Source organism: Xiphias gladius, chromosome 14 (genome assembly GCF_016859285.1).
Source record: "Xiphias gladius isolate SHS-SW01 ecotype Sanya breed wild chromosome 14, ASM1685928v1, whole genome shotgun sequence".
In the NCBI taxonomy this organism is placed as follows: Eukaryota; Metazoa; Chordata; class Actinopteri; order Istiophoriformes; family Xiphiidae; genus Xiphias; species Xiphias gladius.
Window position 1 is genome coordinate 12116566 of NC_053413.1, and position 23437 is coordinate 12140002.

Below are 23437 nucleotides of genomic sequence, written 5' to 3' on the forward strand. Positions count from 1 at the left end.
TGAAGATCTCATAAAATATGACACATTATTATAGATTAGGCTGCACAATAGTATAGAAAATACTTAAACATTAAATACTTAAAATTAGCTCCGCCTCAACCAACTGCAAGAGTAAAATAAAATGTGCAAATGAATGATTATCTAATGATACATTACAGTATAACACTCACAGGGGCCATTTTTGCTGCACTGAATTCTTTTACTTTTTAATCTTTAAAGCTATACAGTGTAACTTTTGAAAGAAGACATTACACCTTCTTAGAAGTTAAAAATAATAAGCAATGAAATTCACCTTTGCTCAATCCAATACTCTATGATGTTTTACTGCCACAGTCTTACTCGTTCTGGTATGACCAGTAGCTTATAGTGATAGAGCTAATGTTAGCTAGTGTTAGCACACCTTAGCTAGATATTACTATGTAACATACCTTACTGAGTCAGTTCAACAATTTAATGACTCTTTTCTACTTGTGCCAATGTTACGCTGTGTTTTAGCATTTAGCATTATCCTGTAACTGCCACTTAAAGTTTAGTCTAACTTTAAGTACATCTTGCTAGTAAGTGCTTTAACTAAAGTAAAATTATCAGTGTAGGACTTCTGTTTGTAATGGGATATTTTTAACTTCATGGTTTTGCTAAAAAAAAAAATATCTGAATACTTCTTCCACCACTGCACATCCGCAATATTCATACTTACACCACACTGTATATTTGCAGGTATAGCAATACTCTAACTCTACTGTAATATAGCCTGTGCTGTGTCTTACTTTTCCTGGCTATTGCTATGTCCACCGAACACTCCCATACGCCTGCTTTAACTGACATTTGAAATAAATCAAATCCATTCACATTTTTAGATATAGAGGGGATATTAATGATTCCCTGTTATTACAGTGGTATATGAAAGCTGTGTCCTTAAGACAGACAGGATGGTGCTGCATAAATGTCAGCTCGGTGACGGGCCTGAATGGGTATATTGCGGTGCTGAGCTACAGCTGTAATCCTTATGGCTGTGCCAAGGTTTCCCCAGTCCGTAGCCTCCAGACTCCCTGCAGAGGACGGGACTAATGATAGCTCCGCTAATAAAGATTGAAGCTCGTGGCTCTCACAAACTGTATAGAAAATGGAGGGGAATCATGCGGCCCGGCTCAATTAACTTTAAGCTAGAGGCTCTGTGAGAATGTGAGGATTATCCCTTGTTATGAGCTCACTTTATTGTAAAGTACTCGCCTATTTCTCAATGTTGGATTCTTCAGTCTTTTGTCTCTGCTCCTGACTGATATTTTTTGAAATCCTCATACTGCTCATGTTTCAGATCACTTAACAATCATCTTGGGGCTTCACCCTCATCCTGTTGTTGCACATATTAACAAACTAATCCATATGCTTCATTAACTGTCTTTTTCAGTTTGTTTTGATCTATTTATAGGTCTATAACTAATAACTGAGTGAATTAAATTGATACTTTTGTCATGCTGCATCGCACCTGCTTTGTCTTTCTTATGCATGTAGCTTTCATGGATGCAGTCTGTCTGTCTGTCTGTCCGTCTGTCTCCAGCATGCCCAGATGAGGAGATGCCTGCATAATCATGTCTGTTTCTAACAGATCTACCTGTTTTTGTCTCTTTGTCTCTTTCTTGTCTTCAACTTCTGTATCCAATTCTGGGTATCTTCTGGCTTTTTTTTTTTCTCTACAAGTATTCCAAATGCCTTGCACTTTATTTGTTAATCATGAATGTTAGTGACGTCACGGTTACTTTTTTTTCTTTAATTTGTTGAAATCATGCAAAAATGTTAACTTCTATCCAAATGTCTCTAGATTCTTTGAGTAGGGGGATGTGGCCCATGAAGATTCCAAGTAATGATGTTACACATTAAGGAGTGGAGGTTATGCAGCAAATTCATCAATATTTATTTATTTTATTTTATTTAACTTTTATTTCATATATTATATGTCAGAATTACTGCTGGGTTTGCAAATCATCTAAATAAGCCTTGCTCTTTCATTGTTTTGCTACTGTAGAGTTTTACAGTTACCTTTTATTTCAATCCATTTTCACTTTCAGAACATTTGTTATGTTACACATATGAGCTTCCTAGTGTTGACTTTGGTTGAGTTTTTCGACAATGTTTCTGCTTTCTGTCTGCCTTACCTTTCATTCTTTCCTTTCATCCGGAGATGTTTGTCCGTTACTCTCTCTGTCTCTTTCTGTTTCCTGTGTTGTGACCCTGGGGTAACCTCTTCTTCTCTGTTCCTTCAACATACGACCTCTACTAGTCTTTTTTCTTTCATTTTTTTTCTTTATTACTTTTCTTACTTTTAACCACCTACTTTCTGAATGGGTCTGACTCTTTTATATAGCCGTGTTTTTAAATAGATCCATGTGTTTTCTTCTTCCTCGCTCCTCTTTTCTTCCCCCTTTTTCCCTCCTTCCCCAAAACCCTCTTCTAATCCTCTCTTTATCTCCACTTCCCTGTCTTTTCCCCTCCTGTCCCTTCCCCTTTTTTCTCTTCTTCTTCTGCATTCTGTCTGCACCCTGATGTGTAGGAGCGACAGACACATGTACATAAGTTTGTTAACTTATAAACATGCACATACTACCTCACATATCTCTCTTTTTGCTCGCACTCGCTCTTTCCTGTTCTGCCTCTTTCATGCTGTCTTGGTGTTCTTTACTTAATGTGTCCAATGATCACTCTGTAATTGCCACAACACCTTATTAGATCCCTCGATCCACTCCTGTCCACATTTCCAATTCATTTGACCTCACACTGTATCAGTTATGAATCTTATGTATTGTACAGTATCTTGTTGTACAATGTGGCTGTCCTTTGCTACATTGCCTGCCATTGTCTGGAAGAGAAGCAGAGCTGCCTGTCTCTCTTTCTCTCTGTCCTTCTCTCCTTAACACTTCTTCTATCCCTCTATCTGTCTCTCCAGTGCCTCTACTCTTGTCTTGCTTCTCTCTGTCTCCCTCTCAGTCTTCAGTTCTTCGTTCTCTTCTTTGTGTTTTCTCCACCATTTTATCCCTCTTGAGTCGCCCAGGCATGCAAGTGACCTATGAGTTCAGTCTCTCGATGCATCTCTCCCTAATATATAGTCAACCAAGCTCCAACAGATGCAGAATTGGATATAACTTGCCACTTCGCTCATTCTTCTCATGGGGATACAAATAGCAGGCTCGGCCTATTGATCGGCTCCCGCGATGCATACACTATCTCTAAAAAAAAAGGCACAGAAATCTCAATAAAGTAAAGATTGTCACTGACATTTACTCATTGCTTAGATGGGGAAATATGATAATACAATTATAATCAAAAACCTGAATCACAAAGTCTTATTTTTCTGCTTAAATGGGCTGTAACCAATAATCAAATGGTTTTTAAAAAGAGAAACTGACTATAGGTGTCATGTCCTGGTTGAAATGATACTCAAGAGTTTGTCACTATTATTTTGAGTAGGCAGCTCACTCTGATTGGTTGAGCTCAACACAAGATTTATGTCTTTCTGTTGGAATCATCAGTACCATAAAGTAATTGGGACTAAACTTGAAATATCCCTTTGTAATTTTCTGTAAAAACCCTGAAGTTCATTCTCCCCCTTCCTGTTACCTCTCCTCTCTTTCTTTCTCTATTTCTTTCTTTTTGTCTTTCTTGCCCTCACTTTCTCTCTCAATCTCTATCTTGCTTTCTGCCTTGCTCGCTCTCTCTCTTTCCCTGATTCTCTCCCCCTTACTCCCTCCCTTCCTCTTTCTCTTTCTCCACCTTTCTTCTCCTCACTCCCTTCCCCACTTTTCTCCTCCCCCATATCCCCCCCCCCCCACCTTCTCCTTTTCTACCCCAAACTCTCCTCCTTTCCCAGTGCGCCGTGTGCCCCCTCGTTTCTCCATCTTCCCCTCCAACCATGAGATCATGCCGGGAGGGAGCGTCAACATCACCTGTGTGGCCGTCGGTTCACCCATGCCCTATGTCAAGTGGATGCTGGGCAGCGAGGACCTGACACCCGAGGACGAAATGCCGATCGGCCGGAATGTGCTGGAGCTCAACGGTGTCCGGGAGTCTGCAAATTACACCTGTGTGGCCATGAGCAGCCTGGGTATCATCGAGGCCACTGCTCAGGTTTTAGTCAAGAGTAAGGGACACTCTGCTAACATGATTACATGTTTTGCCTCTAAGAAAAAGAGAAGGATGTAGAAAAGGATTGTGGAGTAAGATTTGACTTCTGTCAAGCAAATTTGCTCTTTAAATGTAAATAGTTTATCTTCAGATTTTTAATTAAATTAGATTAGAGTCAACTATAATTGTAATTGCACGCAGTGAGTACGAGTACAACAAATGCAGTGTAGTATCTAACCAGATATTGCAAACAGTAGCAAAAATGCATATAGATAAACAAATATACGCAGTGACCAGTGTGACATTGATAGTATGGAGGGATTTTGCTGTGATATTTGCAAAACAAACAAAACAGTATACAAAATTTACAGTACAATAGAATGCAGCTACTATATGATAGGTCTCTAATCTAACTGTAATATATACAGTATGGACAGAAAGTAAAAATCTCTTTATCTCCCTTCTCTCTAATTCCAAGCTTTGCCAAAGCCTCCCGGCACACCCATCGTCACGGAGACCACCGCCACCAGTGTGACCATCACCTGGGACTCCGGCAACCCTGACCCTGTCTCCTACTACATCATCCAGTACCGAGCCAAAGGGCCGGATAGCAAGTACGAAACAGTGGACAGCATTACCACCACCCGCTACAGCATCGGGGGACTGTATCCCAACACTGAGTATGAAATCAGAGTGTCGGCCTTCAACAGCATCGGCCAGGGGCCCCCCTCTACGCGTGTTGAGGCTCGGACAGGAGAGCAGGCCCCAGCCAGCCCTCCCCGAAATGTCCAGGCTCATATTATCTCTCAGAACACTGTGATGGTCCGCTGGGAGGAGCCCGAGGAACCCAATGGACAGGTGGGATGAGGACAGAAACAGCTCTTTATGATCTGTTGTCACTAGTAAAAGTAGTAAATATACAGTTTCTTACATTTTCTGTTATCTATTGGTATTCACTCTAGCTGTCCAACAGAAAAACTATTAAAGTAGGGTGCTAAATCTTTGCACTAAAATCACTTATGCTCAACAGAAAAGCCCAAACAATTGATAAATAAAACCATTCACTGCCCAAATTCTAAATATCATAATTTAACTTGTTGTCAAATTAAATTAAGATGTTTGAAATAGTTTTTCCACTTTTTCCTCTATTTTCTATTTATATGTGTTCATGTGCTTTGCATGTTTATCTTGTGTTTTCTGTTTCACTGGTCAATCAGTTGCACTTTGGGGACACATAAAATGACTGAATTGATTAAAAGTAGAATATTAATCTTTTAAAACTCAACAACATTATGCTAAATAATCAAAAAGTCACAAATAAATATTTAAAAGAACAGTATGGAAGTTGTGTTGACCCCCAGGATAGAGTGTTTGGCAGCAAAATATTTATTTTTACCATTTTTCATTTAGAAGCACTTTATAAATGTTTAAAAAATGGTTCTTGACACACAATACTGTAGTTGTAAGCAGATATAAGTGATTCTAATGTATTTGTCAACAACTGTAACTCCTCCTGTGGGCGCCCATAAGTGAAGGCTTGTGCATAATAAATTTCAGTAAAACACTGAATATGTCTTCATAGGAGGAGTTATAATAGATAACAAACACTGTAAATTGATAAACACTTAAAATGTATTCATATGTGCTTACAACTTAATCACCGTGTGTTACACACAATTTATTAAATGTATTGCTTGTTAATGCGAAAGAGGGGGCCTTAAAGTAAAGTGTGACTGAAATTTCGTTTGGCTTCAATTAGTACAGACTGACAACATTTCAAAATTGCACGAGGTTTAAAGGATAAAGTCTTAATAAAATTCTCCATTGGGAGCTTTATTCCAGTGTGCAGGTTCATGTCCTTTGCAGGGATTGTGTTTTGCCAGAGATTTCCGTTCTGTAATTCCCTTGCTGCTTTCCCCACTCTCTATAGAAAGAAAAGGTAATTGGACTGTCCGCTCTAAGTTAAGAGCACTCCCTCTCGAGGCCTATTTCCTTTTTCTAGCCTACGTAACTGTACAGTAGGTTCATAAAAGTGCAAGACTGAATTGAGAGCATATGGGGATTATAGATATTAAAGAGTAATAACAGGAGAGGTGGTAGAGGTGGAGGGTAAGGGAAATGGCATGTCAGTGGGATTACGTACACTCTGAACGTCCCATAAACAAATCCCATAGGAGAGGGTGTAGTGATTTTATCTTACTACAATCTGAGAACACTCAGCTTGTATTAGAACTGTTTTTGTCAACCTTAAAGTGAGGTTTGTTTATTGGGGTCGAATGCATAACAGCCCCAGAGACATGAGGACATTAATTTGTGACAATGACCTCTAACAAACACTCAACCAACAAATCCACAGCACCATCTGGACTAAAATAAAACAATAATTCATAGTTGATGACCTTGGCTTGCATAAAATCCAGCTGTGTTGAAAGATGGTATTATGGCTTACCATGGATGCGGGACAGTTAGATTAGATTGAAGATCACTTAATACAACCCAGTCACTGATGACCTTAAAATTCAGCCCCAATCCAGAAAACTCTCTATCTCTCTCTATCTAACGGCCTCTCTTTCACTCTCTGCTTCTCGGTAGGTGAAAGGCTATCGTGTATACTACACCATGGACCCATCCCGGCCTATGAATGAATGGCAGATTCATAACGTCCAAGACAGCGTGATCACTACCATTCAGAACCTCATAACATCAGAAACATACACCATCCAAGTCCTAGCCTTCACCTCTGTAGGGGACGGACCCTTCTCAGACCCCGTCCATGTTAAAGTCATGCCTGGAGGTCAGTCATTATTTATGTATGTGCATGTATAGAAACTGTTTGTATCTTATTCAGTTTACTTATGTAAAGTAAGAAAATATGACTTCTTCAAAAAGAATAAATTCTACCTGCTGGAAGAGAACTATGGCGACTTAAGAAAAGGAATTTGGGGATTAAAAGTCATAAATGTCCCTGGTACCTTAGTGCTGCTCTTGTCACTGTGACAGCTGCTGTGAAGTTGCAGGTTTTTGTGACGGGAAGTACAAAGAGATGATTACTGAAAAATTTTTCGTATAGGTTGAGCTACTGCTTCGCCATGTGATGTCTCTAAAAAGTCTGCCACTTTCCAGCATATAAAGGAATGAGATAGCAGTATATATACAGTATTAGAAAATAGAAGGGTTTCGGGAATTTATAGGTTAATAGGTGTACAGTATGGGGCTGAGTATTGACTAGATTTAAGTGGAAAAATTCATTTTTGATTCTAGTATGACTTTAAAGAACCGGAAAATTAGATTAGGTTAAGTGTGATTGATTTCAACCCTAAGTAATTTCTCTGATGTTAAGTATTTCTGACTTATTAAGAAACACTTACGGCTGAAGTAAAAGTTTAGTAAAGAAAAAAAAAGGAAATTGTACTTTAACACTCCAAAACAAAACTCTGCCTCATCAGGACCGCGTGGGTGTGGCTTGATCAGATTTGATTAATGGACAACATTATTATCATTGCTCTATTAATAATATTAATAATAATGCCCTTAAATAATATAGTGCTTTTCTAAACACAGTGCTTTACGGTAAAAACAACAATGCAAAACAGAAAGAAAGGATAAAATTCACTTAAATAATGAGGTAACTAGAAAGGTGAAGAATAATACTGCTAATATAATTTTAAAAATATGTTTAAGAATTAAATGGAGTAAATTGAAAATGAAAAACCTAGAGTGTGTTAAAATGGACAAAGTATAAAGGGATGGTAAAATTACAATAAGGCCTTCTAGTAAAAGAGCTTTAAGAAGATGTATCAGTTCTAAATTCTGCATATAAATGATTTTGGTATGTGAAATAACCAGTATCATGTACTGCAGGATCCTATCAATTATATTAAGAAGATGTAGGTTTTCAAAGCCTTTAACTACAAAACAAAAATGTAAAACACTGAAGAAAAATATTGTATTGTATTGATATTTTTTTATTGATAAGACAGAGTCCTAAGTGACTGTGTGTTGTCCTGTCCCTTTTAGTCCCAGGCCAGCCAGGGAAGTTTAAAGTCGGTAAGGTGACAGACACCAGTATAGAGCTGACCTGGGAACCTGCTTACACCAAGGAGGGAATTGTCAACTATGAACTGCTCTACAAACCTGTCAAGTTTGGCAGTTTGGTAAGACCTCTCATACTCTTTTTATAAATCTGACTGCCGAGTGGATTTCTTATTAAGGCAGAGGGATAAGAGGACAGATAGAAGAGCCTCAGCGTCCTACACCACTGTCTCTGGTGGTGACAGTCTCATCTATTTCTCTCTCCAACTCTCCTTTAATGTTTTCTTTTACATTCCCCTCATCCCACCTGTCATCCTCTCCTCCGCTCCTTATGTCTCGTAGGAGAAGCTGACCTTTGGGCCGAGGAATTCTTACACTTTGGAGGGTCTGAAAGCGAACACTGAGTACTCCTTCTCCCTGGCCGCCATCTCAAACAAAGGCATCGGCGCTTTCACTAATGAACTGGTGCAGAGGACGTCACAAGCCAGTACGTCTCAATTTGACTGGGTTCGCATACTGCCGGCATACTGCCGGCACACACACAAACATTTCCCACATGTTTTAATTGTATTAAGTTTCAGTCTTGTACACAAATCTCATGCAAATATTTTGTCCTCTACACACGCACACACACAGCTCAAAGTACATTGTCCTCAGCTCCTGACCTGGTAAAGCCTGGGAATTTCTCACATTCCTTGCATTTCTCCACCTATCTTGTGTATCAACCCCTCTGTCCAACCCCCCCTCCAACCCATCCATCTACGTTTGATTGTGCCTTTCTTCCTTCGCTCAGCCTCTCGCTTTCTTACACAGCCAAAACATCATGACAGATGGAGATGGAGCACCGATTAATGTTTCACTCCTCCTTTTCTTCACCCTCCTTTCACTTTTTCCACTCTATCAGTGTCTAATGTCTTTGAAAGGGCGAAACTGTCTGCCACTTACTGGCTAGCAGCCAGTGTTGAGGAGCATTAAAGGATGGTGGCTGGCCTCCTATGTTGACAGGTAGGTGCCGGCCAGTCTGTATTTTATCCACGTTGAACTTGGATTCTCTCCCTTGTCTCCTTTTCTCTTTTTTTGTCTGCACAATCACTGATAAGATTAGCCGATGAGAGTCAAATAAGTTCCACTATTTTGCTGTGGTATATCAAGTCATTTCCAATCTGCTCTAAAGAAGAAAACAGAAAATGCAGAGATAAAGGAGAAAATGGTGCAAGGAAAAGAATTAATACAGTATTTGTGGTCGAGAAAAAAGCCTCAAGTCCGTGGTTCTTGGCACTGTATCGGTTCAGCGGTAAGTTTTTGTCAAGTATTTACAATCACTCAACAGACACAAAGATTCATGCTATGTATTCATAATCAGATCACTTTTAGATCTGATCACAGAGAGTTTCTGTGCTAAACACTTTTAGCTGGACTCATTTCACTTTTTGCTTCCAAAAAGAAAGAGAGACCAAAGTGGTACATCGGAGGAGGTGGCGAGGGGAGGCAGGAGGGTTTCAGGAAAAGGAAGGTGCCAGATAAGCAGACTATTTCATGCAGCAGAATTCATTTCCCAGGGAGGTTATGTGCGCTTTGTTATCGCCAAGCTTTGGTGCACATCTAGATCTTCCCCTGAGGCCAACAGAACAGTGGCTGTACGGCTGAGTGGATAGATACTTGAACCTGTCAGCTATGACTATTACACTCCCACACATACACACAGGTAATGCACCCCTGAATTCACATGCAAGCACAGAAGCCTCAGCCATGCTCAACCTTGTGTGTGTGTGTGTGTGTGTGTGTGTGTGTGTGTGTGTGTGTGTGTGTGTGTGTGTGTGTGTGTGAAGGAACATTATATAAGGTGAGTGATACCTAGGGTTCAGAAATCTGTAGTGGTGAAGGTGTGTGATTTTTGGGTTTGTGTCTGTTCCTCTACTCATGTTTGTTGCAGTAAATACCCCAGCCTACTTCTTATTCAATTCTTGTCTACAATTCATCATTCTAGCTGAATTTTCAATATCCGTCTATCTGTCTGAGTGCCTTTCTCGCCTAGGGTGTCCTTTTTTTTTTTTTAACCTGCTTCCTAAATCCTTTCGGCACTGTGTGAGATCTGTTTAAGTTTGTTTTTTCTTCCCTCTGTGAAGCCAAGACCTTCTCCTAGTCAGCACTGGAAAGTCTCAGACCACTCTATTATCCTGAGGACTCAAGGATTATGCGACCATGGGGGCTGGTGTTGTGAAATGTGTATATTTGTCTGTGCTCCTGTGCAGTGAGCTGTGTATCGCTCCTGTAGAAAGAAAGACTGTATCTGTTTTTCATTCATAAATCTGGATCCTTTCATGCCACTAGCTATAGCCAAAGGATAAAATATAATCATTGGGTATCGGATGCACATTCTGCTTGGGTATAATTAAGTTGTCCACTCAGGGTCGATACTCTTGTCTCTGGTTTATCTCATTAGGCTCTAAGCCTAACATTATGCTTTTACAGTATGTGGTTGCTCCCCTTTTTTGCCTGAGTCATGTTTGTCCTGGTGTTATCTCTTTCAGTTCCGTTTACTGTAGTCTCTTATTGTTTCCTTTTTTATCCTTATCTCCTATCCTTTTATTTGTTTTTTTCCCCTCTCTTGCTTTTCAACCCCATTCTCTTGGGTCTCTTCCTAAACTCTTTGCCAATTGCCCTCCTTGCCCCTTGTCCAATCAGAGCCCTCAGCTGCACCCCAGGGTGTGTCCTGCGAGAGTGCCAGCTCCACCTCGCTGAGAGTAAATTGGATGCCGCCTCCATTGGAGGGCCAGAATGGTGGGTTGGCAGATTATGAGCTCAGATACCAGAGAGTTTCTGGGGCAGGAGGCGGAGGTCAGGGCCAGGAGGTGAAGGGGCTCCCTATTCCGGCCCAGCAGGGGCAGACAGTGGTAGAGGGGCTGGAGAAATGGAGCTGGTACAACATCACCATGGCAGCTTCCACTACAGACGGGACCGGACCCAAGAGCCCAGCTGTGCTTTGCAGAACTGATGAGGATGGTAAGAATGAGAGACGTAGATCAGACCTAACCAGTATTGATCGTTTAGTTGATTATTTACTGGCTAGACTGCTGGTCACTTAATTAATTCTGCATTTTGTGTGTGTGTGTGTGTGTGTGTGTGTGTGTGTGTGTGTGTGTGTGTGTGTGTGTGTGTGTGTGTGTGTGTGTGTGTGTGTGTGTGTGCGTGTGTGTGTGTTGTGTGTGTGCGTGTGTGCGCGTATGTGTGTTGTTGCACTCAGTTCCCGGTGCAGCTCCTCGTCAGGTGGATGTCAAGCCGCTCAACTCCTCAGCACTTCGAGTCACCTGGCGGTCGGTGTTGCCACGTTTACGTCAAGGCCAGATCCGAGGCTACCAAGTGCATTTCAGCCGCACGGAGAGCGGTGAATCCCGCAACCTTCCCCGCATCAAAGACCTCTTATTGGATGAGTCTCAGGTGACATCATGACTGAATATTTAAATGATTTAATGATGTTCATTTATTTTATCATTAAACATCCTCCCTCTCTCATTTGGTCATTTGACTCACTCCTTCTCTCATCCATCTCGGCTGCCTGTGGGGTGTGTCATTTCTATGGGATAAGATGGAGGAGGATGACTCGACTCAATATGTGAGTGCAGACTACTCATCTTCTTCTCATTATAAATGAAGCCACTATTAATACATACAGCACAATGCAACCAATACATTACACAGAGACAGTTATGAAATCCTCATTAAGTCTGACCGTCAGAGATTTGATTAGCTGCTGTTGTGAAACTTTTTGATAATATTTTACTGATGTATAACAGTAAAAAAAGAGAATGAAGAGATCTGTGTATTATCTTAAATTGAAATGAATACATTTGCAGTATTTGGTGGTGTTATGTGTTTCCCCCACAGGAGCTGATTTTGGGAGGTCTGAAAGCAGAGACTTTGTACTCTGTCTCAGTGGCAGCATACACCACCAAAGGGGATGGAGCGCACAGCAAAGCCAAGCTGGTGCAGACCCCAGGGATTGGTAAGCATATGCCAAGTATACACGTCAGTGCACTGGATTTAGTAACATACTCAAGTATTGATCTTACAGTAAGCTGCACCAGGAGCCAGCAGAAAATAAACCTCCAAATCAATTCTAATTCTTCTACAAGATTTACATGATATATATTTTTATGTATATATATATATATAAATATATATATATATATTGCAATTGATTTTCTGCTGCCTACTCTGTCGTTTGCAGTGCCCGGCCCCCCGTCCCTTTGGGTGCGTCCAGGATCGGGTCTATCAGTGGTGGTACGGTGGGCTCCTCCGCTGGAGTGCTCTGAGTCAGGCTCCAATAGCCGGGGGGCCCCAGTGGAAATCCAGGGCTACCGCCTACTGTTTGGCCTGAAGAATACCACTTTAGACACCACAGTGGATTTCACAAATCGAGAGAAAAACTTCACTGTCAGAAACCTCTCCCCAGGCTCCTCCTACATCTTTGTCCTCTCTGCGAAGAGCCGAGCAGGCTATGGTGATGTAGTGCAGCAGGAAATAACAGTTCCCATGTTCCCCCCCTTGGGATACCCCAAAATATCTGACTTTGTTAATGCCACTTGCTGCTCCCTCCAGTTGTCCTGGCTGCCCCTTACCACAGAGGAGTCCAACGGTGTCATTACAGAGTACACCATGGCTTACAAAGAGGCTGCAGGCCACAAACCCTCTCCTGACCCTCGCCCCTCTGCCTCACCAGCCCTCCCTGCTCCCCAATGGCTGATCACGCTACCAGCGAGTGATTCCAGCTACACCATCCTGGGCCTCAATCACAGCACAGCCTACGAGTTGCAGCTCAGAGCCCACAACAAGGCAGGGCCAGGTCCCTTCAGCCCACCTCTGGTGTGCCAAACCCTGGCCCTTGAAACAGGTAGGGCTGGCCTCAGGCCACGGGAACACCCTTCACCTTCTAAGCACTGGTTCAGCTTCACATCTCCGTTCCCCTTACTATGGATTTCACTCCAAAACACTACATTAAATGAAGTCTGGGCCAGTTCTTACAGGTCAGCCTTTCACCCATGCACTTCAGACAAGCTGAGAACTGCAAAGTCCAGGGGACCACAACTACTCCTCCTAATCTCCTCCACTCACTCACTTATACCTTCATCACCTACCCTTCACCGCCAGTGGAAGCAGGCTGAATGTTAATGGATGTTTGCTTCAAGAGCACTGCTTATCACAAACCCTCAGGTAAAAGTCAATACAGGGCTTGGATATACAGTATCTAATACAGAAGGTAAGTGTTCAGTCTTCATTCAAGTGAAAACTGGCATCTGATGCTGTATCTGCAGGTAAGCCCTTTTTATCTGATGGACCTCCACTGCCACCTTTTCTAAAGCCTTTGCTGACATGCTGAATTCTGAATCTATCAAACACAACCTTACACTCTGAGAATGTGGCATGTCAGATTCCTGCAGCTGGTCTGTCTGTTATTTGTACTTATTACTCTTGCCATCCACTCTCCTCATCACCTGCCCATCCTCCTAAGCATCATGTATTCTTCCCCCGTTACAGATCTGACTGACGTGTCCTCCATTTTTATAGGTTTGCAGTTGGAAAGAAGAGGAGCCTGTGATGTGAATAAAATGCTTCATCACAAGTGACTGTTTTTTTTGTTTGTCTGCTTCCCAGATGTGCCGAGGAATTTTTCAGTCAATCTGGCCACTAAGACCAGTGTTCTTCTGACCTGGGAGTTTCCAGAGAGCAGCAATCCCTACCGCTTCACTGTATGTCCATCAGCTGGTGCATGTACATTCACATATGCCTAGTCAGTCAATAATTGCGATAATCTATAACATAATACAACATGTTTACAGCGTGTTTTTAATTCTAATACTTTAAATCACCGTACATTTCTGTATTTTTAGTATATATGATCCCAACCTGAATAATACCCCCAACTGTTGAAGAGTTAACCTATGAGGAACTACTGTTCGTCCCGCAGGATGTTTGCATCATGTAGAATTTCATTAACTGGTACTATGAAAAGTTACACGAAAGACAAACATTTTGTATTTTTTACAAAATCTGCCTACAAGCAAATCTAAAGCCCACTAAGTTTTTATTGCAGATAAAAATGTTAGCCGGCTGCTGGTGGTAGCTTCATATTTACCGTACAGACATGAGATTGGTATCAGTCTTCTCATCTAAGTATTGGCAAGAAAGCAAAGAAGCATATTTCCCAAAATATTGAACGTTTCCTTTCAGATATGGCGTAAATTGGGGCAATGTGGCAGTCCAATATGTAACATACCCTTGAAAACTTTATTTTCAAATTAATTCTAATATTAAAAAAATAGACAATTTGTTTTAATACAGACTGCCCCCAAAAGGGGGTTGGGTGTTAAAGCGTTAAAGTATAATAGGATTTCATCAGCATATAGTATAAGTAAGAAACTTATCTTTGACTTAATTTTGTAACATCACCAATCCTGTCTCATCCTCCAGGTGGAGTATAACCGCCAGAAGATGGAGGTGGATGCTCGTCTGAGAAAGGCAGTCATCCCAAACCTTCAGCCCGACACTAGCTACGACTTCAAGATAACTGCTCCTGAGGGAAACATGGGAGGCCTTCGCCACCGCATCACCGCCAAGACCTCCCCACCAATCACCATCCGCCGCCCTGAGATTGACCACACCCGCGATACTGAGACCACCGTCACCATAATCCTGCCATCGCTGGAGACCCGCACTCCTGTCAAGTAAGCCTGAGAGATGCACTTGTAGATATGTTTATGGTTTTTGAAATAGTCGTCATGGCTTTCATAGACAGTGGGACTTGCTGCACTCGGATCAGAAAATTGCAAGCGCTAAAGGTGTGGGGCATGATGATAACATTACCTGACTGACAAGATACAAGTCTCAAGGCAACAAGTTGGCAAGGAAATGTGAAAATAGTTTGAGATATGTTTGCTATTGTACAAGTGCAGCTGGTGTTGTGTTGTTTGTCCTCCTCTGCACCCACAGGAATGTCTATGTGGTTGTGGTTCCGCTGAGGAGAGCCCGCGGTGTCATCAGACACCTCAAGAGTCCAGATGAGATGGACCTAGAGGAGGTGAGAGCCACAACAATGACAGCACCCACTGATGTCTGTGCCTGGAAGGAGGAAAGGACCTATAATACACACACACACACACACACACACACACACACACACACACGCACGCACATGCGCGCGCACACACACACAAAATTCCATCGCCAAGAACTCCTGGCAACACTTACCCTTTTTAATTCAATATCAGTGTTTAAGCATTGGTCATAGATACTCGAACGTCTCAGTTTAATTGTGTCTTCCCTCTCTCTGTTTCTCTCTTTTTCTTCTCTCTCCATCTCTCAGCTGTTAAAAGACATCAGTCAAAAGCAAAGGGATTCTCGGCAACAGAAGCAGGTGGACTTGCGCCGGGCTTACATCACAGCCCGTTTCACACCTGCCACCCTACCGGCCTTCTTCACCCTGGGGGACCAGCTGGACTACGGAGGCTTTGAGAACCGGGCTCTAGAGCCGGGGCAGGAGTACGTCTTCTTCATCCTGGCTGAGCTAAACTCCACTACCGGGGTATGAAAGCCAACGTGTCACATCTCTTTTCTTACTGCTTTTATAACCATTCCCACTGCCTGCGTTTCTCTCCTGCAGGCTGTCACTATACATTGTAATCAATATGGCCTCGCTGGTAAAACAATAAAATTCACGTCAGTCAAAGTGTTGTAAGCAAAAGGCAATAACCTTCACGTACTTCCATCACCACTGCTAATAAAGAGTGAGTGTTCCTACTGTGGCAGTAGAAAAGATATTGCCTTGTGCACTGCTGGTGTATATAGAGACTTTTGGACCCCACTCCATGTGCATTTGAATTGGAGTATACATAAATATAAAGCTTGAATTAGGATAGATTTTATTTTCTATTAGATGTTTTCTTATTGGGAGCACATTTAGCCCTGGGGATGCTCTTCAGAAGTCCTTCAGAACTAATAAGAAGGCACTTCACTTCAGTTTACATTAATTATGAAAACACCACAGACATCAATAAGGTTAGGTACTTTCTTTATATGTTCTCGGAAATGCAAAGACAGATGAGAATCTCTTACACATATGCAGTCATGTGCGGCTTAGTCACAATTACAGAAATGCTTGTTCAGTCTAATGAAATCCAGTGCAACAGCTCTGCAATACTACAAATACTACCTTTGTGTTTGGACGGTTACATTTTTTTATTTTTTTTTAAATAGAGCAGTGGATTCTCCTCTCTCATTATTGTTGGGGTCACAGTTTTCTAGACTTACCGAATTGGAATTTAGGGTCAGGTGTTCATACTATATCATGCACTGAGCCAAAAAAAAAAAAGAAATAAACATAAAATACTAAGAATCAGTTTTTGTTTTTTTATGATCACCTTTCCTTGTCATACCACTAAAACAGTTAATTTATCTCCAAAATAGACAAACAAAAACAGCAACACTTCCAGTGTCTTGCACAGTTTTCCTGACTATGTGTCTGTTCATTTTTTTCAGAAAATGTATGTGGCCAGCCCTTACACAGATTCAGTAATTGCCCCAGATTCAGACCCTCAGCCCCTCGACGCAGGTGATGGTCTGATCTGGGTGGTGGGACCTGTCCTGGCTGTGGTCTTCATCATCTGCATCGTCATCGCTATTCTCCTTTACAAAAAGTGAGAGGGATGAACTCCATAAAAAAAAAAAAAAAGTCAAATTTACATCCATTAGACAAACTCAGACTGTTGGTCAGACCAGGCAAATGCAAAAGCAGCTTTTATAACTCTCAAAGGATAAGGCTGGCTTTACTCTGTATTTTTCTTAATGTCAACAAATTCCATCAAAAGGACCAGTGCGTCAGACTGTCTTTTTTGGTATGTTTCAAAAAGTGTGTTTGGGGCTGACAGCCACACATTCATTCTTACTGAATATGTAAACCTTTAAAAAAAAAATGCCTCACAAATGTATTGTTTCATTTCTAAAAAGTCTCAGTACTTTCCTAAAACAGATAAGCACTGTTATTTTTAGCAAACATTTGTCAAACAGGAGTAAAGTGTGCAATGGTTGGGGGCTATTTTTAGTGGTTAATTAATGTATATTTGATGCCCCAGAGAGTATTTACAGTAGCAGGACAGTGAATGTGGGACTGAGTCAAAATAAACTACAGCGCCCTTGTTGGAATATGTCAGCCAGTGCAACAGTGTGGCTCAGTAATGTGTATTTAATAGTTTTTGTTAACAATGGACGTCACATGGCACATATGAGGCTTTGGCTATACAGGCAGTACTTGTTGTTCCAAACAATTTAAAGTTGGTTTTGGTCTTTTAGGATTTTTTGACAATAAGAAAAACTTAGCATATTGCCAGCCTTATTCTTTAAGGATACATTAAGTTTGTGTCTATCGTGCTCTGTGCTTACACTCTGTTCGCTGCTCCAGGTGATATTTCCAGAAATTGTCCGGCAATCCTCCCACAAATGCTCAACTTTCAGTCTGATATTCATCAAATTTGTTCCACTTAAGAAGTTTGTTAGCCCCTCAGGCAGCTATCACGCAGCCTAACCCTGCTGTAGACCTTGTGATATCTGCTGCAAACCATCAAGCTTTTGAATACTAATGCAAAATATTGATTTTCCTCTTTAACAATCTGTCTGTTTCCTTCCTTTTCTTGCTCTAATTATTCCTTCCCCTGCTCTTGTTTCACTGGAAGCAGCAAACCTGACAGGTAAGATTAAACAATGTCAAGCTCTTTGTTCTTTTTAACCTACAGCAATTACATGATACCAGAAAATTTGTACAAAGCAGTAAAAGACCATATCTGTTAATGCACTATTTACTCAAATAAAGCAGTCATGCTAATGATGTGTCGGTACTGAGTCTGGATTTATCTCCCTGGTTCTTTGCATGTGCTAATTGCTCTTTTGACTCACTGGTATCTGAGCAGCAAGCGCAAGGACTCTGAACCCGGTACCAAGAGCCTTTTGAGTAACGCAGAGATGATGGCCCATCACCCAACAGACCCTGTGGAGATGAGACGCATCAACTTCCAGACTCCCGGTATGAAGCATGTACACATGCAGCCACCCAAACACACACATTGTATCTGCAAAAAAAAAATTATACATCCGACTGCTCATCATTTGATAATTAAATATTTATGCAGTTAATTTTAATCTGGGTCAGATTATGCCGACAAGATTGTGAAAGTACTCCTCCGCATCACAACCAACATATACCTGGCAGCTTCCACTCATTTCTGAGCACAAAATGGCCACTGCCCAAGTAGTACAGTCAGCGCTTAATCATAGCTGAGTCATAACGGTGTGAAAAAATCTGATCAACTCCGCTCGCCCACATTCCACATGCCAAATTGTATATAGCACATCAGAGCAGACAGATTTACAGAAATCCGTCTTATCACTCTTGAATGTTGCTGGGTTAAGTTTAATGATCAGAATGATAAATCAAAATGCGTGTTGTGGGTTAACTGTGATCATTTGTAAAGGAGTAGACACTGTTCACACCAGCATAACCAAGTAAAACCCCACTGTGAAGTAACCGCATGGATTTTGCCGCTCCCCACCCCCTGCCGTGTAAGATCTAAGAACACAGCTGCTTTGGTTGTGGCATCAGGCCAAATGATGCTTCACTTTCACTTCTTCCATTCAATTAACAGAATCCAAAAGACACAAGGCCTGAAGGAATTAAATCACTGTTCTCATTATATTATTGTGGTTGCAGTTTATAGAAGCCGCCTTGTTGAAAAGGTAGCAAGATATGTCACAGTGAAAAGGTTTAGACTTTACTTGCCTGGATATATGGAGTCAAAATTATGCAGTTTTTTATTTAATCCAAGGATGAAGGGCTTTCTTAAAACCCACCGAATAAAGCACTTCAGCTCTTGTTTTCTATCTTCTAAGATTTTTTTAAATCTCTCTCTCGAGGCAGCAACATTGAGGCTCCATCCTCACCTACACTTCTCTTCCCCTGAGATATGAGTCTTTGAGATGCTGGACAAAGATGAAATTTCCTTTCCAACAAAACCGGCTGATGCCCTCTGAGGTCATTTTGGTCCTGACAGGAGCATTTTTTTGTGATTACCTTTGGGTGCTGCAGTGCCAGGCTGCAGAAGTAAATAACCATAGATATGAGCCTATTTTTGATAGCTTTAGCAGCAGAATGACTTAGATGCTTTTCATAGTGCATCGAGACGCGCTACAATCCAAGAGACACTTAGAATGCAGTCTGACATTGGCATTAAATAGATTGTGTTTGGTGTATGCATAGCAGTATTACTTTAATTCATTGTTGTAGGTATTTGCCTTTTGAATGTAGAGTGGATCACTATAGCTTCCCCTTTCTCGCTCCAGCTGTGAAAACAAATGACTGCAGGAGGCATAGGGTTCTTCCTTTGTGTGTGTGTGTGTGTGTGTGTGTGTGTGTGTGTGTGTGTGTGTGTGTGTGTGTGTGTGTGTGTGTGTGTGTGTGTGTGTGTGTGTGTGTGTGTGTGTGTGTGTGCATGTGCAACCCTCCTAATTAGTGTTCTGTCTGTGTTTGTTTTCTCTGAGTCGTTGCTCCTCTGATCACATAGAAAGCAATTTATCAAAGAAAACAATTTACAAACAAACAAGACTCGCCTCACTCTGTCCTCGCACATGGATCAAAATTGATTTTCTGCCTCAGCATGTTACTTAATGATATGTGATGTTCTCTGATTGTATAATTATCTTCACATCTTTGCATATGAGTGATGTCAGACTGCAGTAATTTGCGGTTATTCAGCTGAAGTCTGCTTCACCTCTGACCCTTTTTGTCACGCAGGAATGATGAGCCATCCTCCCATCCCCATCAGTGAGCTGGCTGAGCACATAGAGCTGCTGAAAGCTAACGACAACCTGAGACTCTCCCAGGAGTACGAGGTGAGAAATAACTTATTATGCCACATGAATAAATACAGTAGATAACGTCCTTAAGACTGTTAAGCCTCTGCTTCATAAAGAAAATCTTATTTAAATATTTATGTCTCTGTGTGCTGACTATACGTTCATGATATATTCAGTAGTTATATATTCAGTAGTTCAATTTATTGCTGTAACCTTTCAACATTGCAGTGCACTCTCTTTCCATTATCCTCAAATACACTCCTAAATATGCCACCACGCACTGCTAATGTGTGTGTATTTGCTGCTTCTTCCCAGTCCATCGACCCTAGTCAGCAGTTCACCTGGGAACATTCAAACCTGGAGGTCAACAAGCCCAAAAACCGCTACGCTAACGTCATAGCATACGACCACACCAGAGTCATCCTGGCTCCCATAGAAGGTAAAAGAGGCAAGTTAAAGAAGATGTTTAGAGATTCTAATGGGAGAGTCTGAGTGTATTTGTGTTCAGGGGGGTGAACACAAAGAAGAGAGGAATCAGAGAGAGAGAGAGGGAGGGGAGCGCTGCATGATGGATGAAATTTGAAATTGCAAACAGGGCTCAGGACCGGCTGTGTGCAGTGGCATGAGACTGACAAACAGCGCAAGTGCATTCAAGTGCAGCCAGCACTCCTCCAGAACAAGAAGGGGGAGAATGGATTTGATCTGGAGCTCATGAATTTACACCGACAGAGTCTTGTTCGTTTGTTGTCGTCCGCTAGTCATCCAGCAGCCGTCTGTTGGAAGCCGCAGCTGCCAAAAACAAACAGTTCATTAGGCTGTTTGATGTCATACATGGGGGTTAATTTATTATGTCACTTATGCAGCTCACAGTTTAACAAGAGCCTCACAAGTGTCTCATTTGTAGGTATCCTGGGCAGCGACTACATCAACGCCAACTACATTGATGGCTACAGGAAGCAGAATGCCTACATTGCTACCCAGGGGCCACTGGCGGAGACGTTTGGGGATTTCTGGAGGATGGTGTGGGAGCAGCGGGCCGCCTCTGTCGTCATGATGACGCGCCTGGAAGAGAAATCGAGGGTAAGAAACCAGGCTTTTACCTACTGGTCCATATCTACAATATTCATTATGTAGAGTACTAATACAGTACATACCAATATTTTTTTTTTATTCGCAATTTATAGTTCTAGGGGCTGTTTGCGTTACAAATTTGATTAAATTACAGAGTGTTCAGTCCAGCCTGAAAACAGTATTTTTTTGTGTGTCTGTGTAGATAAAGTGTGATCAGTACTGGCCGAGCCGCGGCACAGAGACATACGGGATGATCCAGGTCACCCTGCTGGACACAATGGAGCTGGCCACTTTCTGTGTTCGCACCTTTTCCCTGCATAAGGTAAATTATTTCGCTCATTTCCTGCCGGATCCACCCTTGACTCACCGCTCTGCCCTTTCCCCTATTAAATTTACTGTCACATCCACTGAAAACTGCTTTGATCTCTTTGGTATACAGTTAGGAACCAGGAGCAACTGGAGTAATCATGAATTTCTGCCGTCACCGAATGAGTAGTCCACGTGGATGCTCGGAGGATAATAGATTAGTCTGGGCTTCACGGAGTGTTCAAACCAGGTCAACCTCCCTGTGTCAGGCGCTGAGATTTGATCACTGTTGGAGGCAGAGCACTTTCTTATAGCACAGGGCTAATCTAGGACCGTCAGACTGGTGTGCTCTCTGTGGCCTACTTACAAACACAGAAACTAGGCCAACTGTAGCTTACAAGTGTTGCACTGCTTCTCTAAATTTTTGTTGATGTGTTGTGAAATGTCAAGTTTGGAGATATGCCTTACAGTAGAGAATAATGCACATGAAATATTCAGTACCGTTAGTATTATTGCTGTCTTTTTTTGGAGCTTATGTACATTGTAGGAATATTCAGGATATATACAGTGTCTACAGAGTTTTGTTTTTTTTTCATGAATCCATTTAGAAGTATTTTTAACACACTGTACGAAGGGAAGCTGGAGATATTTCTGAGAATATAATAATAATATTCAATAATCCAATGAGTATGAAGTTTACGCATGTTCTGTACATGTACAGACAATTATCATTTCAGTGATAGTAAAGACAGTTATTTTTTTCTGCCTCTTTCTTATGCCAGAGTGGCAGCAGTGAGCGGAGGGAGGTGCGTCAGTTCCAGTTTACGGCCTGGCCAGATCACGGTGTGCCAGAGTATCCCACCCCCTTCCTCAACTTTCTCCGCAGGGTCAAAGCCTGCAACCCTCCTGACGCCGGACCCATCATCGCTCACTGCAGGTACACACACACACACACACACACACACACACACACACACACACACACACTCACACACACACAGTTTATCTCAAAGGCATAGTTTGACAAATGGGGGAATCTACATATTTGCCTTCTTTCTGAGAATTAGATGAAATGTTTGAATGTATGATGTTTGAAAGAAGACTTTAAGGATTAATCAGAATGATCAGAATTGCCAGTGATTTTTCTATCAACCAAGGGTCAGTAGGGGACCAACAACATTTTTTCCTTCAGAGCCCTCAAGGAGGTTAATCCAGCCCTGAGAGTTGCATTATGATAATTTTGATTTTTCATCTATGAAATGTGATGTATAGCTTTGTGGGAGTGTTAGCAGAAAGACGTGTACATGCTGTGAACACTAGTCTTTTTCCTGTTCCCTTTGAGGGCACTGTATAGTGAATAAATTTGAACACTCAGATTTCGGACACTCAAATAAAATGGTAAAGGTAAATATAGTGCACTATATCAGCCTCTGATATATGTTCTCATCTAGCTCTAGAAAGCAAATAATTGAATTTCAGAAAAATGACAAATTATTCCCTAAATAAAAAGCCAAAAACAAAATCTTCCCTATCAGTCAACTTTCATTTATTCCTCTCCCCCCATCAGTGCTGGTGTCGGTCGCACTGGCTGTTTCATTGTCATCGATGCCATGCTGGAGCGTATTCGACACGAGCGCACCGTGGACATCTACGGCCACGTGACCCTGATGCGCTCACAGAGGAACTACATGGTGCAGACGGAGGACCAGTACAGCTTCATCCACGAGGCCCTGCTGGAGGCCGTCGCCTGCGGGAACACTGAGGTGGCCGCCAGGAGTCTGTATTCCTACATGCAGAAGCTGTCCAAGGTGGAGAATGGAGAGCACGTCACCGGCATGGAGCTGGAGTTTAAGGTCAGGGAGAGTCCACGGGAAAGTGTTTAAATTAAAGGGCTGGCAAATTTGCTGCATGGTGTACAAAATTAAATTCTGAGATTTAGTCTGAAAAGAAGAATAGAACAGTGGTTTCCAAATGTTTTTGGTTTTTTGGCTTGGTAAAATGTCTACTTCCAACCCCT

At 41.8% G+C, this 23437-nt stretch overlaps 1 protein-coding gene across 1 annotated transcript in view; it reads left to right on the top strand.

The window, feature by feature from the left end:
• Positions 1-23437, top strand: part of LOC120798613 (receptor-type tyrosine-protein phosphatase S-like) — a 52912-nt gene that overhangs the window by 24018 nt on the left and 5457 nt on the right. Inside the window, exons 6-29 of the mRNA XM_040143027.1 lie at positions 2549-2563; positions 3863-4132; positions 4595-4974; positions 6709-6910; positions 8134-8270; positions 8491-8635; positions 10834-11151; positions 11393-11586; positions 11735-11761; positions 12034-12151; positions 12377-13039; positions 13801-13895; positions 14617-14870; positions 15136-15223; positions 15509-15727; positions 16681-16838; positions 17871-17885; positions 18105-18217; positions 19982-20079; positions 20359-20482; positions 20948-21123; positions 21317-21436; positions 22203-22357; positions 22988-23273. Coding sequence (XP_039998961.1) covers positions 2549-2563; positions 3863-4132; positions 4595-4974; positions 6709-6910; positions 8134-8270; positions 8491-8635; positions 10834-11151; positions 11393-11586; positions 11735-11761; positions 12034-12151; positions 12377-13039; positions 13801-13895; positions 14617-14870; positions 15136-15223; positions 15509-15727; positions 16681-16838; positions 17871-17885; positions 18105-18217; positions 19982-20079; positions 20359-20482; positions 20948-21123; positions 21317-21436; positions 22203-22357; positions 22988-23273 — 4370 coding nt within the window. The remainder of the gene's footprint in view (positions 1-2548; positions 2564-3862; positions 4133-4594; positions 4975-6708; positions 6911-8133; positions 8271-8490; positions 8636-10833; positions 11152-11392; positions 11587-11734; positions 11762-12033; positions 12152-12376; positions 13040-13800; positions 13896-14616; positions 14871-15135; positions 15224-15508; positions 15728-16680; positions 16839-17870; positions 17886-18104; positions 18218-19981; positions 20080-20358; positions 20483-20947; positions 21124-21316; positions 21437-22202; positions 22358-22987; positions 23274-23437) is intronic.